The following is a 21,511-nucleotide window of genomic DNA, read 5'->3' on the forward strand; positions in this document are numbered from 1 at the left end:
TTAATCACAGTTAACATTTTGAAACACAAAGAACCTGGTACCAACAGTGAGATTAATCTTATTTTTTTTTCATGGTGCTTATGCACTTTTTCCTAACCGGGAACAAAACAAAACAAGTATTTGCTGTGCACTCGGTTCTCTGCTGTGCCAAGTCACTACTGACATCTATTGGTAGAAATAAGTAACTTCGAGTAACTGAGGGGTGAATTGGGGCAAATTATACATTTTAAATTATATTAAAATTATGTAAACAAGAAAAAAAAGGGTGGGGGTACTTGGTTAAAGTTTAGTTGTAGATATTTATAAACTATATTTAACATTTGAAATGAAAATTAAGAAAATAAATAACACAGAGGAGGCTTTGAGAAAAATTCCAAAGCGTTTTATGTAATTGGGCAAATGCTCAAAAAATGACAGACAGAACAATAAGGACATGAGAGAGAGAGTTTACATGAAAATGTTTGCAGTGTAGGCACTGTAAAATGTAAATTTTTAATAAATAGTGTTACTAATATTCTGAGTTGTGGCTTTTCATTTTCTAATTTCTACAATCAAACATCAAAATACCAAAGGAAAACATTAATAATGATTTATACAAAGTCAGTATCAGATGGGATTTATTTTGGGCCCTGCCCCTACAGCTTCATGTCCTCCTCTGCACTGATGTTACGAGATTAATTAACATGGGCACCTACAAATCAATAAAATGTGGTGATATTGTGATGACTGCAGCCAGATGAGCCAGAGCAAAGTCATGAGGACATTTTTAGACACCAGCCTCATCTTCCTAATGTTGTATTTTTGCTTGTCCTCTGCTGTGTCCTCCTCTCTTTATTCCTCCTCTTGTCAATTAAAGGGACAGTTTCATTTAAATGGGATGCACAAAACTGGGGATGTGATTCTAGGTGGAGTGTTTACAGTCAACTTCCTTTCAACTGATCCTGACCTGTCTTTTACCTCAGAGCCACAAAAGTCTCACTGCTACGGGTAAGTCTGTGAGGGAAACAGCGCTGATGAAACCTAAGTCTATAAGTAGACTGTATGTATGATTATTGTAAAATACTTACAGTGTGGATATATGCCATTTCAAGTCATAATATGTAGTTGTGAAACATGAAGCTTTGCATAGTTACTATTTAATGTATTTTTTGTCGTGAACACTTGTGTTATGTTGTTAGTTTTGATATCGTAGGATTCAGACAGGCTCAGACCATGGCCTTTGCTATTGATGAGATCAACAAAAACTCTAACCTGCTGCCTAATGTGACTCTGGGATACAGTCTGTATGATAACTGTGAAAAACTACGAATTGGATTTCGTGCAGCACTGACCTTAGTTAGTGGTCAAGAAGAGCAAGTTGCATTAGCGGAGAACTGTGTAGGAACTCCTCCAGTCCTAGCGATTGTGGGTGATTCTTCTTCTAGACGATCTATTGCCATATCCACAGTCTTAGGTTTGTACAGAGTGCCCCTGGTAAGTTTAAATTTTAAAATTCTAAAAAAATGCATTATATTACTGTGATTGAGTTATGAACATAGTTAACATGGGAAATGAGTGATCAACCTTAAAATGTGTTTTTAAGAACTGTGTGTTTTGCAGGTGAGTTATTTTGCCACATGTTCCTGCCTGAGTGATCGACAAAGGTTTCCATCTTTCTTTAGGACGATCCCGAGTGACGATTTTCAGGTAAATCTATCTGCAAATTCTAAATGAGTAAAGTTAAGTGCAAGAGTCGAGTGAAAGATGATTTCAGCCTGTGTACTAATCCCTCTGCTCTGTGTCCACATAGGTGAATGCTATGATTCAGATTCTAAAACACTTTGGTTGGACTTGGGCAGGTCTGCTCATCAGTGACTATGATTATGGATTCTACGCTGCCCGATCCTTTCACTCTGATCTGGGTCCAGCTGGTGGAGGTTGTCTGGCTTACACAGAGATTTTGCCCAGGGGTGACGACCCTGCTGAACTAAAGAGAATAGTGGATGTGATGAGGAAATCTACAGCTCGAGTGGTGATTGTGTTTGCACATGAGAGTCACATGATTAACCTCATGGAAGAGGTCAGTCCTTAGATAAAATATATGTGACCAAAATGTTGTTTGACTATAAAACATATCATTAATAATGTTACAGGTGCAATTTGTTAAAGCTTCTTAAAGTAATACTGCTTACTATGATTTATTGACTATACCAAAAAAACATTAATTTCATTAATAATGTTCTATCTATATACTTGTCTGTAACAAAGTCAACTTGCACTATTTGGGTTTTGGTTTCATTGCATTTTGCAAACTAATATTGTTTTTCAGTTTGTTGCAGTTTTGCAGAGAACATTTGCACATTGCATATTTGGCCTGATAATCAAGTCTTCTACCGCTATTGGGTGTTCAAGTAAAGAGTCCCTGCGGGAGCAAGCACTTACGGTTCTAAGACAGAACAAGTACGAAGATAGAAGAGGGGGGATTGTGGTAGAGCAATATTAAAATCATGTTAAAAATATTTCTTATTGTTTATTTATAGAAATGTTACCTGCTTATTGATTTTTTTTATTATTATGATAGTACCAGAGCTGACAGTCAGGGACAGTATGAAAAGGCACCATTTAACATCTGTCTGTGTTGCTGGTCAGAACTCTGCTCCCGTGTGTCCATCATTTTTGTATCCATCTTACATCTTACCTCAATGTCCATCATTTAACATCTAGTTGCTTAAAGGGCCATTCTAACATTGTTATAATCCCATGTATAGGTGGTGAGACAGAATGTTACAGGCCTGCAGTGGATGGCCAGTGAAGCCTGGACAACAGGCCCTTCACTCCAGATGCCCCACCTCATGCCGTACCTGGGTGGAACATTGGGCATCGCCATCCGTCGAGGAGAAATACCAGGGCTTAGGGACTTCCTGTTACAAATACGTCCTGACCTACATCACAATAACACCGATGGAAACAGCCTGGTGAGAGTGTTCCCTCTGATGTGGTATATTTAGGAAAACTGAAAATTTAAATCAAATTAAGATGTACTATATTGCAGGTGAATCAGTTTTGGGAACACACATTTCAGTGTAGATTTGCACCACCTCCAGCAGGTTGGGTGGAAGTTGGAGGAGAATTATGCACTGGACAGGAAGTTATAGAGAATGTGGAGACTGAGTTCTTGGAAGTTTCAAACCTTAGACCAGAGTATAATGTGTATAAGGCTGTGTACGCTCTGGCATATGCTCTTGATGACATGCTGCTGTGTGAGCCAGGGAGAGGACCTTTCAGCAACAACACCTGTGCTCATTTACAAAGACTGGAGCCATGGCAGGTGTGATATAAGTAAACTTTAGTGTGTAGAAATGACTACACTTTCAATGTCTACACAAACAATGATTAAAATATTAGTCCTAACTCGATTATACTAAACCTTCTTTTGAGTGTGTGTTTTGTCCCTAATCTGGATTTTCATAGATTATGCATTACCTGGAAAAAGTTAACTTCACTACAACATTTGGCGATCAAGTGTCATTTGATGAAAATGGTGATGCCTTACCTGTATATGACATCATGAACTGGGTGTGGCTCCCTGATGGAAAAACAAAAATTCAGAGAGTGGGTGAGGTTAAGAGGTCAGCCTTCAAAGGTGAAGAACTTACACTGGATAAAGACAAAATCTTCTGGAACTTTGAATCCAAACAGGTTAGTTATTACTGCTTCCTACCTACTGCAGACTACCATCTCTATACCTCAACCATTATAGATAACGCCAGCGAATATTGTTTTTTTTTTTTTTAATCCTGTCCAGTACCCAGGACATGTAATATGGTTGACTGCATCCCTTGTTGCGTCGGACAGATTTCTTATGTGCAGGACGAGTCTGTGATACTCGGAACTGCAGTATTTTTATTTATTTGTTTTATGATTAAGTGTTGCGGGCAGCCGGACCGGACAGGGGGACAGGGAGTGGACTGACAAGGGGAGGGGGAGTGAGCGGGGAGGAGGAAGGGAGGGGGGGAGAGAGAGAGGGAGAAAAAAGAAGAGAGAAAGAGAGCGAGAGGGAGAGAGAGCAAGGTGGACAACAGTATAATGCATGGGTTAGTACCATTGAATTGAAATTATATAAAGTAGACAGAACATACCTGATAAGACAGAACATAGACAACTTTAGGATGACATTAGTGTGTTAGTAAAAGGTTAATAACATTAAACAGTTGAAATTATTTAGCATATACAGGAGATACTTTCAGATACAAAATCTATAGTAATTGTTAACGACCACATCAAGAGAGTATGTCCGGGCTTACAACAGTTTTATCAGTTAACTTTAATTTATATTAGCGTGTTAGTGTGTGTGTGTGTGTGTGTGTGTGATCGCACATATCAGTGTATATGTGCAGGGGTTGTCATTAGGTGTGATTGGAATCTGGGTGGGGGACCGTGCCAATGTCCGGCCAGTCCCCAGCGACGGTCGAAAATCATCCAGGCGCCTAGGGTGCCCAGTAGCTGTACAGGGCAGGAGAGGCCCTCAGCCACCAACCCCAGGATAGCAACGCATCCATCCCGCAGGGGGCCAGTCGGAGGAGTGCGGGGGGGAAGCCCCCCCCACCCAGGGCCGACCCGAGGGAGCCGGCGGCGACAAGACCACGGACAGAGGCCGAGCCACCCCACACCCAGACAGGCCGCAGAGGCCCAGGGTCCCCGCACCCAGAGCACGCCAGCGCCCGAGGGCAGGGCCAGCCCACCACCAGGGGGAGCAGAGCCCCCCAGACCGCCCACCGGGGAGGCACGGCCAGATACCCACCACAGTCACCCCCACCGCCCCCCAGAAGCCGACCGCACGCCCCCCAGCCCAGGGAGGGACAGGCGGAGGCCCACGTAGGGTCACCAGCCAAGGGGGCCCCCAGAGACGGAAGAGAGGCAGAACCCCGAGCCAGTCCAGGGCAGATTCCCCAGGTAGAGGCGGGGCCAGTGGTCCAAGGACCCGCGGTGCCCCAGAGAGGGGTCCCACAACATCCAGGAGCGTCTGCGCCCGCCGACGACCCCCGCCGGGAAAGCAGAGTGCCACCCACCACAGCACCTTCAGGGAGGTGCGTCATGATGGGCCACAAACATGCCTCCCAGACACCCCCCAGACCGAGCGTAGGGGACCCGATCCCCCACGTCCAGCGACACCTCCTGGCCATTACTGCTGCCCTCACCCAGACTGCCAGTCCCAACACGGCCGGGGGGTGAGCAGGAACCGGACGCTTAGGAGCGCACCCACAACCACCACCCCCCACCCCAGCCCACCGGTGAGTGATTTGGAGGTTTGTGGCAGATCATCGGGGGGAACGGAGAGTGGACCCACCATGTGATGGTCCCACCCCCCGACCCCCCATCAGCTCAGCCACACACCCCCAGTGCCCTAGATGTGTGTGTGTAGATGTATCATCTGCGGTGGGGGGGGGGCGTAGGGGGTGGGCAAGAGTGCCCCCCCAGGTAGGGTGCCAGCTTCCTGACTGGCAGGGCCATATGCCCCAATCCCACCCACATCCCTGGCCAAGAAGGGAACAACCCGTCCAGGCTAGAGACACGCTATGGCACCCCATGAGCGCTGCCGGGGCAGAGGACCAGATACCCCCACACCCGACCGGAAGGTAGGCCCCAGTCGAGCACACCACCCCCGACGAGGCCGGACCCACACCCAGGCCACCACGGCATTACCAACGGCAGCAATCCCCAGACCCCGGCCCCGCCTACAGCCCAGGGACAGTCCAGACCAGGCCCACGCCCCACCACATCTCCCACCCCAAGGTTCCCCAAAGCAAGGCGGCCCCCCGTGTGCCCCCCACCATGCCCCCCCAAGGGACAGAGGACGCACAAGTCCGCCCCAGAGCGCAGCAAGGGCACAGCAGCATGCACCGCCCCGCCACCCCGGAGGGCAGATCCCAGGGGGGATCACCCCCCCCGCTAGGGGCCAACCCCACCCCCCACTCCTCCACGGGCCCCCCAGGCCAAGGTGGCAGCCCCCCCACAGATCCACCCCGACCCCCACAGGGCAGACCCACAGTCACCGAGGGACGGTAGACCCAGGGCCACCAACCCACACAAGACCACCAGACAACCCCGGCACCCCAGATGCACGGCCCGCAGCACCACAGACCGACCAGGGAAGACACAGTCACCAACCCGCCCTAGGAAATATAATCAATTAGAGGTGTCCAGGTCAAATCAAAGATACGTAATTGTTTCTTTATGGAAGCAGACATTCTCTCCATAGAGATGTGATCTAAAATTTAATTTCTGTATTGGTTTAAACTTAAGTTTTTCTTGTTTATCCAATTCAGGAGGATAGTTTTCTTGGCGATGCTTAGGCAATTGATATTGATATTTGATTGTGAGAGCCCCATTCTGAACATCCTTTGTCCTGTGTAGTGTTTTCTGTGTAAGATTTTGTATTGTATTAGTTTTTTTTGAATGTGTTGATGATATCTGTAACCAGAAATGTTCATCTAGGCTGACGGATAGGTCTGCCTCCCATTTTGTGGTTGGTAAAGAGATTATACAATCGTTTTTAGTCAATAGTGCATGTGTTTTAGACACCATTTTGGGAGACGTAAGGTTTAGAAATTGTTTGATCATTGGAGGTAGTTCTAGATCCAATTTACTGGTTTTAAACCTTGTCTGGATTACAGATTTTATTTGTAGATAATCAAAGGACGTGTTGCTGTTAATGCCATATTGTTCCACTAAGTTCTGAAATGGAATGAATTTGTTATCTTGGATAATTTGTTCGAGGTGCCTTATACCTTTTTCTTGCCATGATTTGAGTTTTAGTGTTGTTTTATTCCGTAGTATGTCTGGATTATTCCAGATTGGGGTATATTTACATGGGATATGCGAGGACCCAGTGAGTTTGATAAATTCCCACCAGGCTGACAGGGAGGTATTTATATTTATGCTTTTAAAGCACTGATGCCTTTTGATGGTTTTGCTTATAAATGGCAGATCGGAGATTTTAATTTCTTTACAGAGTGTTTGTTCAATGTCTTGCCACGGACTGTCCAGTGGTTTGGGTTGAAACCATTTTTGGACATAGTGAAGCTTATTTGCAAGAAAGTAGTTGTGGAAGTTTGGAAGTTCCAGACCACCATAGGCTTTTGCTTTTTGGAGTGTTTTTAAACTGATGCGTGTTGGGTTTTTTTCCAGAGGAATTTTGTGGTGGCAGAGTCTAAGGATTTAAACCAGATTGGTGAGGGTTTAGTTGGGATCATTGAGAAGAGGTAATTGATTTTTGGTAAGATCATCATTTTCATGGTGTTAACTCTTCCCATAAGTGATATAGGTGAGGAATTCCATCGTAGGAGGTCATCCTCTATTGATTTAAGTAGTGGAGTATAGTTTAATTGTGCTAGATCTGACAGCCTGGAGGAAAAATGTACACCCAAATATCTAATGTTTCCAGATTTCAGAGGACAGGATGGTGATGATTTGAAGTCATGGTTGATTGGTAGGATGATCGATTTTGCCCAGTTTATCGAGTAATCTGATATGGCTGAGAATTTATTAAGAAGTGCAATAGTCTCGGAAATAGAGCTTGTTGAGTTTTGGAGGAAAAGTAATACATCATCAGCATAGAGGCTTATTTTGTGATGTAGTTTTGTTGTTTGAATACCTTTGATATTTTTGTTTGTGCGAATAGCCGCTGCGAGTGGTTCAATAAAGATGGCAAATAGTGATGGGGAGAGTGGACAGCCTTGTCTAGTGCCTCTCTGGAGAGTGAAGCTTGGAGAAGTTTGATCATTTGTTCTGATAGAGGCACTGGGTGAACTGTATAAAATGTTGATCCAGGAGATGAATTCTTCTCCGAATCCAAATTTTTCCATCGTGGCAAGTAGGAATTTCCAGTTTACTCTATCAAATGCTTTTTCTGCATCTAGTGAAACCACTGATGCTCTAAATGTATTGATTGTGCAGTAGTCTATTATATTTACTAATCTGTGTGTATTATTAGTTGAATGTCTATCCTTAATGAATCCTGTCTGTTTTGGGTGAATTATGAAGGGGGTGATTTTTTCCAGTCTCCTTGCTAAGGCTTTGCAGATGATTTTAAGATCTGCGTTTATGAGTGAGATGGGGCGATAGCTGGATGGGAGTGACGGGTCTTTCTCAGGTTTGAGGTGGAGACAGATATGTGCTGTATTTATGTGTGTGGGGAGAGTGTTACATTCCTTGATTTTTATTATCATTTTATAGAATGTTGGTGCTAGTATGGACCAGAATGTTTTGTAGAATTCCACTGGGAATCTGTCTGGTCCTGGGGCTTTCCTGTTTGGCATATGGTGTAGGGCCTCATTTAGTTCAGCTATTGTGATATGGGACTCCATAGACTTAACCTGTTCATTATTAAGTTTTGGTAGATCTATGGAGTTTAAAAATGTGTTTATGTCTTTACTTGATGAGTTATTGTTTGATGAGTATAAGTTTTTATAGAAATCTCTAAAAATGTTGTTTATTTCTTCCGGTGCATGGGTTAGTTTACCGTCTGAGTCTTTTATGGAGTGGATAGTTGTTTTTTCTTTGTTTAATATAAGTTGGTTAGCTAGGTATTTACTGGATTTATTGTTATGTTCAAAGTTTTCCAAGCGTAATCTCTCCAGTTGGAACTGCATTTTCCTTTCTATTATTTTGTTTAATTCAAGTTTTAATTTTCTAACATTATTCAGCAAGTTATCATCTTGGGATGCAGCATAGGCAGACTCTAATGTTTTTATTTTATGTTGTAGTTCTAATTCCAGTATGTTTTCTTTCTTCTTTTTAAATTATATTAAAGTATGAGATTATTCTACCCCTCATAACTGCTTTTGACAGCCTATGTGTGAAACTACAGCCTGTATGTGGATGTGTGTATGTGTCTACGCGCTTGTAACATGTTCGTGTGTGTATTATGTGCATGTGTGCGTCTGTCTGTCTGATAAACTGCAATACTACAGCTTGTATGTGGATGTACATATGTGCGTATGTTTACGCGTTTGGCATGTGTATGTACGTATATGTGTGTGTGTGAGGGAGAGAGTGCATGCGTTTGTGCTGTTATATGCAGGGGCCTTGTTTTGATGTGGTCATTAATTACAGGATACATGTTGTAGATTGTAATATAGTATACTCTAGAAATACATGAACATAGAAAAACATAAAAACATAAACATGAAAAACACATAGAGGGATACAGTGACAGAAATAACCAACAAAAGTCCAACAATATTCGTACCGTCTTCTTCTCTTTTTTTTTTTCCTCGGTGTACGTTACGGAGATGTGCAGTGATTGTGAATTTAGTGGCGGATTAAATGAGGGAGCGGGGGAATAATGTGAGTGTGGGTTTAATTATGGTTTTATTGTATTGATTTAATGTGGGCGATATATCGGTTTATTGTGTGTTTAGTAGAGCCAGGGGGTTACCTCTTTGTCCCGGTATAACTGACCATTGATGTAGAGCTTGTCCACTGCAATTATTGCCCGGGATCCGCCGTCAATAAACTTTCTTCTCACCGGGAACAGTCTCCTGCGTCGCTCCAGGATCTCTTTCGGGAACTGGGCGTTTACGCTGAAGTCCGTTCCTCGCAGCTCCCTGCCTCGGCTCTTGACCAACTCCTTTTGTTTAAAGTGTTCGAATTTTACAACAATCAGACGTGGTTTCTGGCCTTCCTGTCGTCGCCCTCCTAGACGATGGGCCCGGTGGAATGAAATGTTTTTGGCGGTGTCTGCCGGGAGTTTGAGTTGTTTGATAATTAAGTTCTTTACTGTCGCTTCTGCGTCTTCTTCGTTTTTCTCCGGGATCCCAGAGAAAACTAGATTGTCTCTCATACTGCGTGCCTGTAGATCAGTAATTGTGTTCTTTATGTGAGTATTTTCTTCTCTGAGGCGCCTCGTTTCCTCAGTGAGGGTTTTAACCGACCCTTTAAGTGTGTTGTTTTCAGCCACGAGCTGGGACACCTGTTGCTGGCTGAACTCTAGAGATTCTCGCAGCGATTGGAATTCCTTGTGCAGGACCTCTGCCAGAGAAAGTCGGGCATCGAAGGTGTCCAGCTTCGCGTTTATGGAGGTAAGGATCTCCGTGAATTCGCTGTCGGATGATGAGGCTGCTCCAGGGGAGTCCTCCGGGCGACTGCGTTTGGAGGAGGGGGTAACCGCTGGTTGTTTTGGTTTCCCCATTACGACTCGTTGAAAGTACTCGTCGATGTAATCCTCCAGATCCTCCAGTCTCCCGTATTTGCCCTCTTCAACTGCAGTAAAGGAGATGTGACTGACAAGTAGTTTTTTCCCTTATTTTTTCCTCTTGATAGTATACGGTGTGGAAATGTTTGGGCCGCCATGTTTTGGTTTGGTTGCACAATCTCGCGCAGTCTCGCGATACTACCACATCTCAGACGTACCTACCCTCTCTTTGTTGTTTGATTGTTTTTTCTCCACACAGCCTCCTAGGTCAGTGTGCAGTGAGAGCTGTCCCCCAGGTACCCGCATGGCCAGAAAGAAGGGGGAACCTGAGTGTTGTTTTGACTGTGTCCCTTGTTCTGAGGGAAAGATCAGCAATACAACTGGTGAGTGTAAAGTTTTAAACACCACAGTTCAGAGATGTTGTATAAACATGTATCTCATCACTTCTCCTCTTTTCTCAGACTCCATGGAGTGCACCAGTTGTCCAGAAGATTTCTGGTCCAGCCCCCAGCGTGACCACTGTGTTCCTAAAAAAACAGAGTTCCTCTCCTACCATGAGCCTCTGGGTATCTGCTTGACAAGTATCTCACTGTTGGGCACATTTATCTGTGTTGTTGTTCTGAGCATCTTCATCCATCATCACAGCACACCTATAGTTCGTGCCAACAATTCAGAACTCAGCTTCCAGCTGTTGCTTTCACTTAAACTCTGTTTCCTCTGCTCGTTGCTTTTCATTGGACGACCCAGATTATGGACTTGCCAACTAAGACACGCAGCATTTGGCATTAGCTTTGTGCTTTGTGTCTCATGTATCCTGGTGAAAACCATGGTGGTTCTGGCTGTGTTCAGGGCCTCCAAACCAGGAGGGGAGTCCAGTCTCAAATGGTTTGGTGCTGTGCAGCAGAGAGGGACAGTTCTATTTCTGACTTCTGTTCAAGCAGCAATCTGCACTGCCTGGCTTGTCTCTGCGTCACCAGTGCCTCATAAAAACACCCAGTATCACAGTGACAAGATAGTTTACGAGTGTGCAGTTGGGTCCACAGTTGGTTTTGCAGTTTTACTTGGTTATATTGGTTTACTGGCCGTCCTCAGTTGTTTGTTAGCTTTTCTAGCAAGGAATCTTCCAGACAGTTTCAATGAGGCCAAACTCATCACTTTCAGCATGCTGATCTTCTGTGCAGTGTGGGTGGCCTTTGTCCCTGCTTACATCAGTTCACCAGGCAAATATGCAGATGCAGTGGAGGTATTTGCCATCCTGGCCTCCAGTTTTGGCCTCTTGGTGGCACTGTTTGGACCCAAATGTTATATAATCCTGTTGAGACCAGAGAGGAACACAAAGAAAGCCATCATGGGTCGAGGCATTGGATCATAGAAACTGCAAGAGACCGTGTTAGACAATTCTAGCTCAAATTAAAAAAAAAGTAATATATAGTATATATAATTTAAATATATATTTCAATATATACAGAAATTAAAAAATATGGTAAACAATGTATTTAAATGTTAAATATCAAATAACTTAAAATATTTTCATGATATGTTTTTTTTCCAATTGTTTTTCTTTTAGGTTGTGGAAAATCAAGTTTCCACAACCTTTGGGTTTCTAACTTGTAATATGATGTGTGTGAAAACACACACCTAGGCCAAAGTTAAAGGATTACAAAGTCACAGTTTGTAAAACTATTTGGCACAACTAATGACTTAAAAAGTGTTGGGGGTTAGTGCACACGCCCTATTTTATTTTGGAACATGTGAAATGTGAAAGGTGTTGGATTCAATGTGCGTTGAAGTGGTGGATATACAGTAAATAACAGCTCATTATTTTGCAGTCAGTCGGTTGGTGGATGCATAGAATAGTTCACTATTTGGCAATCAATTTGTTTGTGGATGTTTAGAACAGCTCATTAATTGGCAGTCTCCTAGTGCATATCGAGAGCAGCTCATTATTGAGTCAGTCGGTTGATGGATGTTTAGAAAAGCTCATTATTTGACACCGTTCCATTACCCATCTGAGGTAAAATATTTGCTGTACCACAAATTGTGTTCATGCAATGAATAAACGTTAAATATAGATAGATATCGAACCTCTGTTACATTACAGTCAAATATATTATGATTAAATATGCCACACACACAGACATACAATACATATGTATAAATGTATAAATATATATATATATATTTATACATATATATATATAAAAACATGCATATGGATATAACGAGTGTAACTTATCAAGCTTCACTTTATTTATCCTTATAAAAGGAAATGGAGTGTGCAGCAGGATGTCTAAGACACAGAAAAGCACCACCAGGGGCCCGCTTCAGAAAGCAGGTTAAATGTTAATTCCAGTGTGCGAACTATACCGTGGCTTTCGGGGGGGGCTCACGTATATTGGTGGGTGGGGGTTTGCGGGGCGGACGCTTGTGTGTGCGTTACTCAGAGCGAGGACTTGTGGCGTATTTCCACCAGCTTTACTGGCCTCGGCATGGCACGACGCGGTTTAGGTTGCATCTCCACGACAAAAAAAGTACCTACTCAACTCAACACATCCATTATTACAAGCCTGTACGTCTACTTGTCTTAAGTCAGCACATATGACCACATATCAAATCGAAAATTCACACATGCATCAAATCTGAATCAAAACAATAAAAAAACAATATTTTGCCAATATTTTAGAGACCACCCCCCCGGAAAATCTCACAAGTCATGTTTCCGGGGGAGCTCAAGTCTAGTTACTTGATTAGCGTGCCAAAGGACTTTCTTTGATATAAGCACTTTTATGATTGATATATCATGGACGTGGACAACACTGTGACTCTGTGCACATTAAGACTCTGTCAGATTGTTTTACTGTGTGTAATGACACTATGGTACTGTAGACATCATGTGTCAGGTTGTGAAAACCAGCGACCTTTCGCCTGGCTGATGGTTCACGCTGGCCGCCTTAGACTGGTGAAACCACCGTCCACCTCTGACCAAGAAGCTGTGGCTGACCAACGGCACACGGTTCCGAACTGGGACTTCCTGGTAGACCTACCTGAGTTCCCAATTGGGCAACCGCCCGAAGTGGAATAACCAGCTGAACCTCTACAGCCCAATCTCTGCCCATTCCGGGTCCGCCGGAGGCCTCTTTACCTCAGGGACTATGATACTGGTTGAAAAAAAACAAAACGAAGACAAGTGAGTGCATTGCCTGTTATGTGGCAGAATAATCCACAAGGCTTTGCGGGTAATCCAGCAGTCTACCCGGGTTATCCAGTCAGGTTGGCCATGTTCAGGCCAATGTACGGTTCAGGTTGTTTTTGTATGTGTTCTTCTGAAGAGGGGGGTAAATGTACCATACGGCTGTACTCTATAGGTTAGTGAAGTCGCATGAGTGTGACGTCATGATAGAGAGACGCCGGGGGTTTGTTGTTGAGTGCACGTTGTAAATAAATCTCCGTGAGCACACAGTCGTGTATGTGAATTTGTGGACATAACATCCCCTTTCCGCTTACTCAGCACTAAGGTAGACTACGTGTGGACCACAGAATGCCAGGAAGCGTTCGATAGTGTAAAGACTTTGTTAAGTCACACTCCCTTGTTTGCAGCCCGCTGCTGGCTGTCATTTAGTGTATATTCAATGTATTGTTTCCATGAGTGATTCTATTAGGCATGCAATCCAGCTGTGTGATTACCTGTTGAGGATTGGTCCGTTGGTTCCTGCTTCCTGTTCGCTGTTGTCTGTGATTGATGTGGCTATGATTCGACCAAGTCTACCAATCAAGACTCTTCAATCAACCAAGAACAAAAGGAGATCAGCACCCATAAGCTTACAAAAATACAACGGACAAAAACAAACATGCAGCTATTCTGCAACTGGACAGTCTTAAAACAAATGAAAGGGAGTGACCAACTCTTTCAGGTACTCTACATCAAATAAAATGGTTTTACAAAGATTCTTATACACTGACTGGAACCATTCAGACAGGCAATACTAGGGGAATACACCCTCTAAAAACTCCTAGACACACAATAGTATGCAACCAACAGTGCGACAAACTGATCACTGGTTCAAAGCCGCCAGGAACTGAGGGCACACAACTATTTATACTGCAGCTGGGGTTGATTGAAGAATCTTGATCGAATCACAGCCATACCAATCACAGACACCAGTGAACAGGAAGCAGGAAGTAGACAGCTTCTGCTCCAGAAGGACCAATCCTCAACAGGGAATCACAGAGCTGGATTTGCATGCCTGGTAGAATCACTCATGGAAACAATACAATGAATATACACTAAACGGCAGCCAACAGCGGCCGTAACATTATTTATCATCTTTATCTTTACTGTCTTTGCTGCTGTAACAATGTAAATTTCCCCACTGCAGGACAAACAAAGAACTATCTTATCTATTCTCCTTTATAAACATCTCTGCCTACTGCATATTTTAGGGAACACACTGCACCTGCTTCAGAAACTCTTGCTTAAACAGCTTCTAAAAGGTCTCCATCACCAATGAGATGAGTCATTTAAGACCCTGGGGTTCTTACACTTAGCCACAGGAGTGATTGTAGAGTGTTTCCAAATCTTTGGCACTGTTTGCGTCTGGAGTGATTAATTGAAAATCACTTTGAAGATCTCACTTAACTGACCAGCACAAGACTTAAGGACTCGACCACTGATGTTGTCAGGGCCAGGACTTTTCCTAACCTTAGTTTGTTTAAATAATGATTTGACCTTAAAGACATCAAAAACAGGGGAGTCACTGACCAAATTCTCACTCATGTGACTGATTCTCGCACTGAAATCAATGTTAGAAAATCTCATATAAAAACTATTTCGTTCATTTGTCATCAGGATTAAAACCATTTAAGTATACAGTGTTATATACCTGGTGAAGAACACATTACTGTATTATTTACACTTAAATATTAAGAATTACCATCATCCAGGTGCTGCATATGTATTTTATTCATCACTGTAACCAAACAAAAAGACAGTCTTAGCACTGCACTGGACTCTCCTTGCTGGTATAGTGCCTTCTGTTATGTCTGGGCATTTCCTATATCACTAATAATGCAGCTTAATATCATTCAAAACTACAATTGTAAAAGTGAGCGCATAACACCTTAAAATGATTGTTCCATTCAATGTGAGACGAAAAAAAAAGAACAAAATATATTAATTAATTGTACACATAACACTGTAAAGTCAGCTCAACAGCGTTATTACAAGGCTGCACAGCTAATATAGTTTGCCTGAATTAGCATTAGAGGCGAGCAAAAGTTAGGGGTCTTTTTTAATCACAGTTAAAGAACTGAAACACAAACAACAACTATATTATATCCATGGTGCTTGTGCAATTCTCTCACCTGGAACAAAATTGAAAGTGTCTTAGCTGTGCACTGGGTTCTCTGCTGTATGCTAAGCTGTGCCAACTCACCACTGACATCTATTGGTAGACATAAGTAATGTCCTTCGAGTAACTGAAGGGTGAATTATGTTAACCAGAAAAATGAGGACAGGGGACTTAATGATTGATTAATGAATGACTTAATTATATTTATAAACTATATTTAACACTAAGTAGGTTTCTACATAACAATTCAAAAGGTGTTAATGTAATTGGGCAAATGCTGGCAAAAAAATTGAGTATCTAAGTGCTCGAGTGTTTGACAGAAAAAGACGAGTAGGGCAGGTAAAAAAAATATAACAGGTCAATAAGGACTTGGTGTACCTGATTTTTTTTAATGTTTATTTATAAAATATTTTTAATAAATGGTGTTACTAATATTCTTGGTTTAACCCCTTTTAATTTAATTTAATAGTAATGTCTACAATCAAACAACCAAATACCAAAGGAAAACAATAACGATAATTTCTAAAAAAAAGTCATTTAATACAACTCAGTATCAGATGAGATTTATTTTGGGCCCTGCCCCTACAGCTTCACTTCCTCCTCTGCACTGATTAGTGGTGTTACAAGATTAATCAACAGGGACACCTGCAAATCAATAAAACGTGGTGATATTGTGATAAGACTGCACTCAGATGAGGAGATGAGCCAGAGGAAAGCCATGAGGACATTTTTAGACACCAACCTCATCTTCCTAATGTTGTATTTCTGCTTCTCCTCTGCTGTGTCCTCCTCTCTTTATTCCTCCTCTTGTCAATTAAAGGGACAGTTTCATTTAAATGGGATGCACAAAACTGGAGATGTGATTCTTGGTGGACTGTTTACAGTCAACTTCATTTCAACTGATCCTGACCTGTCTTTTACCTCAGAGCCACAAAAGCCTCATTGCTACGGGTGAGTCTGTTGGGGAAACAGCACAAAGCTGATGAAACACAAGTCTATAAGTAGACTGTATGTATGATTAAGTAGATACATTGTGTATATATGCCATTTTAAGTCATGTTACGTTTGCCCTCACATTTTGTTACTATGTCTGAACTATTCATCTAACTGAACTCATATGTGGTTGTAAAACATGTAGCTTTTTATTGTTATTATTTGATGTCTTTTTTTATCGTAAACACTTGTGTTATGTTGTTAGTTTTGATATTGTAGGATTCAGACAGGCTCAGACCATGGCCTTTGCTATTGATGAGATAAACAGAAACTCCAACCTGCTGCCTAATGTCACTCTGGGATACAGTCTGTATGATAACTGTCTTCAACTACGAATTGGATTTCGTGCAGCACTGACCTTAGTCAGCGGTCAAGAAGAGCAAGTTACATTAGAGGAGAACTGTGCAGGAACTCCTCCAGTCCTAGGGATTGTAGGTGACTCTTCTTCTACCCGTTCAATTGCCGTATCCACAGTCTTAGGTTTGTACAGATTGCCTCTGGTAAGTTTAAATAAATTAAATCTATGAACTTAACAATCAACATTAAAATATGTTTTAGAATACTGAATGAAAGAAAGTCTGTATTTTTTGCAGGTGAGTTATTTTGCCACATGTTCCTGCCTGAGTGATCGACAAAGGTTTCCATCTTTCTTTAGGACGATCCCGAGTGACAATTTTCAGGTAAATCTATCCTCTAAATTCACTTCAACTGTGCACTTGCTAAAATTCTAAATGAGAAAAATGAATATAGAGCAAGAAGACATATGTTTGAATTAACAATATCCAATATGTTGGGTATCACTAGTCATATTATGTTTCTCATTTACAGAATCGTCTGGCGTCAAATATACAACATTTAAAGACAGTAGTTAAACATGAGTCTTTGATTAACCTGTTTAGCAGGATTTCTCGTAAAAGACGATGTGCACTCATCCCACTGCTCTGTGTCCACATAGGTGAATGCTATGATTCAGATTCTAAAACACTTTGGTTGGACTTGGGCAGGTCTGCTCATCAGTGATGATGATTATGGAGTCCACGCTGCCCGATCCTTTCACTCTGATCTGGGTCCAGCTGGTGGAGGTTGTCTGGCTTACACAGAGATTTTGCCCTGGGGTGACGACCCTGCCGAACTAACGAGAATAGTGGATGTGATGAGGAAATCTACAGCTCGAGTGGTGATTGTGTTTGCATATGAGAGTCACATGATTAACCTTATGGCAGAGGTCAGTCCTTAGATAAAAGATATGTGACCAAAATGTTGTTTGACTATAAAAAAAATGCATATCATTAATAATGTTACAGGCGCAATTTGTTAAACCTTCTTAAAGTAATACTGCTTACTATGATTTAGTGAATTTTACTTGTGACTGTCTAAAACACAGGTAAGACATCATCTGTGGAAACTATCTCACATGTTACTATGACAGTGATGAATGAATTGTGATTAATTTATTGACTTGGTAATGATAGGTGGTGAGGCAGAATGTGACAGGCCTGCAGTGGATGGCCAGTGAAGCCTGGACAACAGGCCCTTCACTCCAGACTCCTCACCTCATGCCGTACCTGGGTGGAACACTGGGCATCGCCATCCGTCGAGGAGAAATACCAGGACTCAGGGACTTCCTGTTACAAATACGTCCTGATCTACATCACAATGACAAAGATGGAAACAGCATGGTGAGAGTTTCCCTCTGATTTTGGATATTTAGGAAAGCATTTATTGAAAATAATTTAAGATGCACTATATTCCAGGTGAATCAGTTTTGGGAACAAACATTTCAGTGTAGATTTGCACCACCTCCAGCAGGTTGGGTGGAAGCTGGAGGAGAATTATGCACCGGACAGGAAGTTATAGAGAATGTGGAGACTGAGTTATTGGATGTTTCAAACCTCAGGCCAGAGTATAATGTGTATAAGGCTGTGTACGCCCTGGCATATGCTCTTGATGACATGCTGCAGTGTGAGCCAGGGAGAGGACCTTTCAGCAACAACACCTGTGCTCATTTACAAAGACTGGCGGCATGGCAGGTGAGATTTCAGTTTACTCAACTCTTATTTTCATATTATCATTTGTGCATCGTGTGTGTGAAGTGTAAATAATTTATACACCAAATCCTACTTCTGATATTCTTCATAGAGTGATTGATTTAATACTTGAATAAAACCATATTCATTCAGTAGTTTATGTTCCTCTCTGTAATAAACGTAAAGACTACTGTGTTCATTGTGGTCATAAATGAACCTTAACACAATGGTAATCATTTTCATTTTTGTCCCTAATCTGGATTTTCATAGATTATGCATTACTTGGAAAAGGTCAACTTCACCACATCTTTTGGTGATCAAGTGTCATTTGATGAAAATGGTGATGCCTTACCAATATATGACATCATGAACTGGGTGTGGCTCCCTGATGGAAGAACTAAAGTTCAGAGAGTGGGTGAGGTTAAGAGGTCAGCCTTCAAAGGAGAAGAACTCACACTGGATGAAAAAAAAATATTCTGGAACTTTGAATCCAAACAGGTTAGGTCATACTTTTCAGATGACCATCTCTTTACCTTAAACATTATAAGTCTAACACACACTGATATTCTCTCCACACAGCCTCCTCGGTCAGTGTGCAGTGAGAGCTGTCCTCCAGGTACCCGCATGGCCAGAAAGAAGGGGGAACCTGAGTGTTGTTTTGACTGTGTCCCTTGTTCTGAGGGAAAGATCAGCAATACAACTGGTGAGTGTTATGTATTAAACACCACAGTTCAGAGATGTTGTATAAACATGTATCTCATCACTTCTCCTCTTTTCTCAGACTCCATGGAGTGCACCAGTTGTCCAGAAGATTTCTGGTCCAGCCCCCAGCGTGACCACTGTGTTCCTAAGAAAACAGAGTTCCTCTCCTACCATGAGCCTCTGGGTATCTGCTTGACAACCACCTCACTGTTGGGCACATTCATCTGTGTTGTTGTTCTGGGCATCTTCATCCATTACCACAGCACACCTATAGTTCGTGCCAACAATTCAGAACTCAGTTACCAGCTCTTGCTGTCACTTAAACTCTGTTTCCTCTGTTCATTGCTCTTCATTGGACGACCCAGATTATGGACTTGCCAACTAAGACATGCAGCATTTGGCATCAGCTTTGTGCTTTGTGTCTCATGTATCCTGGTGAAAACCATGGTGGTTCTGGCTGTGTTCAGGGCCTCTAAACCAGGAGGGGAGTCCAGTCTCAAATGGTTTGGTGCTGTGCAGCAGAGAGGGACAGTTCTGGTTCTGACTTCTGTTCAAGCAGCAATCTGCACTGTCTGGCTTGTTGCTGCTTCACCAGTGCCTCATAAAAACACCCAGTATCACAGTGACAAGATAGTTTATGAGTGTGTAGTTGGGTCCACAGTTGGTTTTGCAGTTTTACTTGGTTATATTGGTTTACTGGCCGTCCTCAGTTGTTTGTTAGCCTTTCTAGCAAGGAATCTTCCAGACAGTTTCAATGAGGCCAAACTCATCACTTTCAGCATGCTGATCTTCTGTGCAGTGTGGGTGGCCTTTGTCCCTGCTTACATCAGCTCACCAGGCAAATATGCAGATGCAGTGGAGGTATTTGCCATCCTGGCCTCCAGTTTTGGCCTCTTGGTGGCACTGTTTGGACCAAAATGTTATATAATCCTGTTCAGACCAGAGAAAAACACAAAGAAAGCCATCATGGGCCGAGGCATTGGATCATAGAAAATGCAAGAGAATACATTAGTCAATTCTAGCTAAAATGTACACACAAAAATGCAGCTAAATATATATTTCAATAATATGTAAATGAAAAAAAAAGAAAATGTATTCAAATGTAAAATAACTTGAAAATATATTCATGATCACTTTTTTAAAGGACATTTCTCTTTCCAGCGTGCTATTAAAGTCTATGTACATGTATGACTCTTTCGATGCCCTGCTCATTGGACGGTCCATTCAGATGTATCAACTCTCTAACAGAAAGTCCACTGTTTTCCATGTTTATTTATGTTACCTTAATGTGGTGTATCTTAAATGCTCAGTCAGGGCTATTGGCTACTGTAATCCCCAATCGATATGGCGACAAACCCTCCCCTTGCAGTCAGTTTTCACCAGAAATATATAAATATGCAAAAGCTGGAACTCGTGCTCTGACACCATGTCATAAGGACATAAAAAAAGGTCTTGCTGAGGTTAACTTGTACCATTAAAATGAACAAAGTTATTTTCCCTTTAAACATAATAATAATTAAGCCAACTTTAATCCAACAGTATTTATTTAGGAAGTGTGGAGCTGATTAGACTTGAAGACACAATTTCCACAGACTGGATTACCCCTAATATGCTCTCCTGTATTTCAAAACATCATCAGTAAGATAATGATGGAGGGTCCACCTTTTGAACATGTAAAACTTTTAAACTGTTCCAGTGCTAAAATAAACATCAACATGTGCTGTGTCAAAAATTGTGTTGGATGGATAGATGTAACTTATAAACCTGGTGATAAAGAAAAGTACAGTAAAACATACAGTAGATGTTCACACTTACTGTACGTAAGACTTACCAGCATCCGGGTGCCACATAAGTAATTTATTTAGCTGTCACTGTGATAAAACAAAAACAGTTTCAGCTGTGCAACAGGTTCTCTGCTGTATGCTATGCTGTGCCAACTCACTACTGATATCTACTGGTAGAAATAGTAGTGTCCTTCAAAATCTGTTTTAAATTATATTCAAATTATGTTAACCAGAAAAACAAGGGTGGGGGTAGTGAGTTTGAATTTGAATATAGTTATTTCTAACATTTGAAAAGAAAACTAAGAAAAAAAAAAACAGACAAGGCTTTGAGAAAAATTCCAAAGCGTTTTATGTAATTCGGAAAATGATGGCGACAAATTGAGTATTAAGTAAGTGCTCGTGTTTTATAGGAAAAATATATGAAAAAAATGCTGTTGTTTTTTAGGTGTGTTTGAAGTGTAGGCACTTTAAAATTTACATTTT

The 21,511-nt window shown here is 42.0% G+C and overlaps 1 protein-coding gene across 1 annotated transcript; it reads left to right on the forward strand.

Moving 5' to 3' along the window:
- Positions 1 to 1,167: 1,167 nt before the first annotated feature.
- On the forward strand, positions 1,168 to 20,281 carry LOC131456234 (extracellular calcium-sensing receptor-like; the record flags this gene model as incomplete). The annotated part of the gene is made up of 8 exons (XM_058624348.1): positions 1,168 to 1,473; positions 1,600 to 1,686; positions 1,790 to 2,059; positions 2,748 to 2,954; positions 3,032 to 3,307; positions 18,813 to 19,040; positions 19,122 to 19,245; positions 19,324 to 20,281. Coding segments are annotated over 8 exons (2,409 nt in total), but the record flags the coding sequence as incomplete, so codon positions are not given.
- Positions 20,282 to 21,511: the final 1,230 nt, after the last annotated feature.

This window comes from Solea solea, chromosome 3 (assembly GCF_958295425.1).
Source record: "Solea solea chromosome 3, fSolSol10.1, whole genome shotgun sequence".
NCBI classification, from domain to species: Eukaryota; Metazoa; Chordata; class Actinopteri; order Pleuronectiformes; family Soleidae; genus Solea; species Solea solea.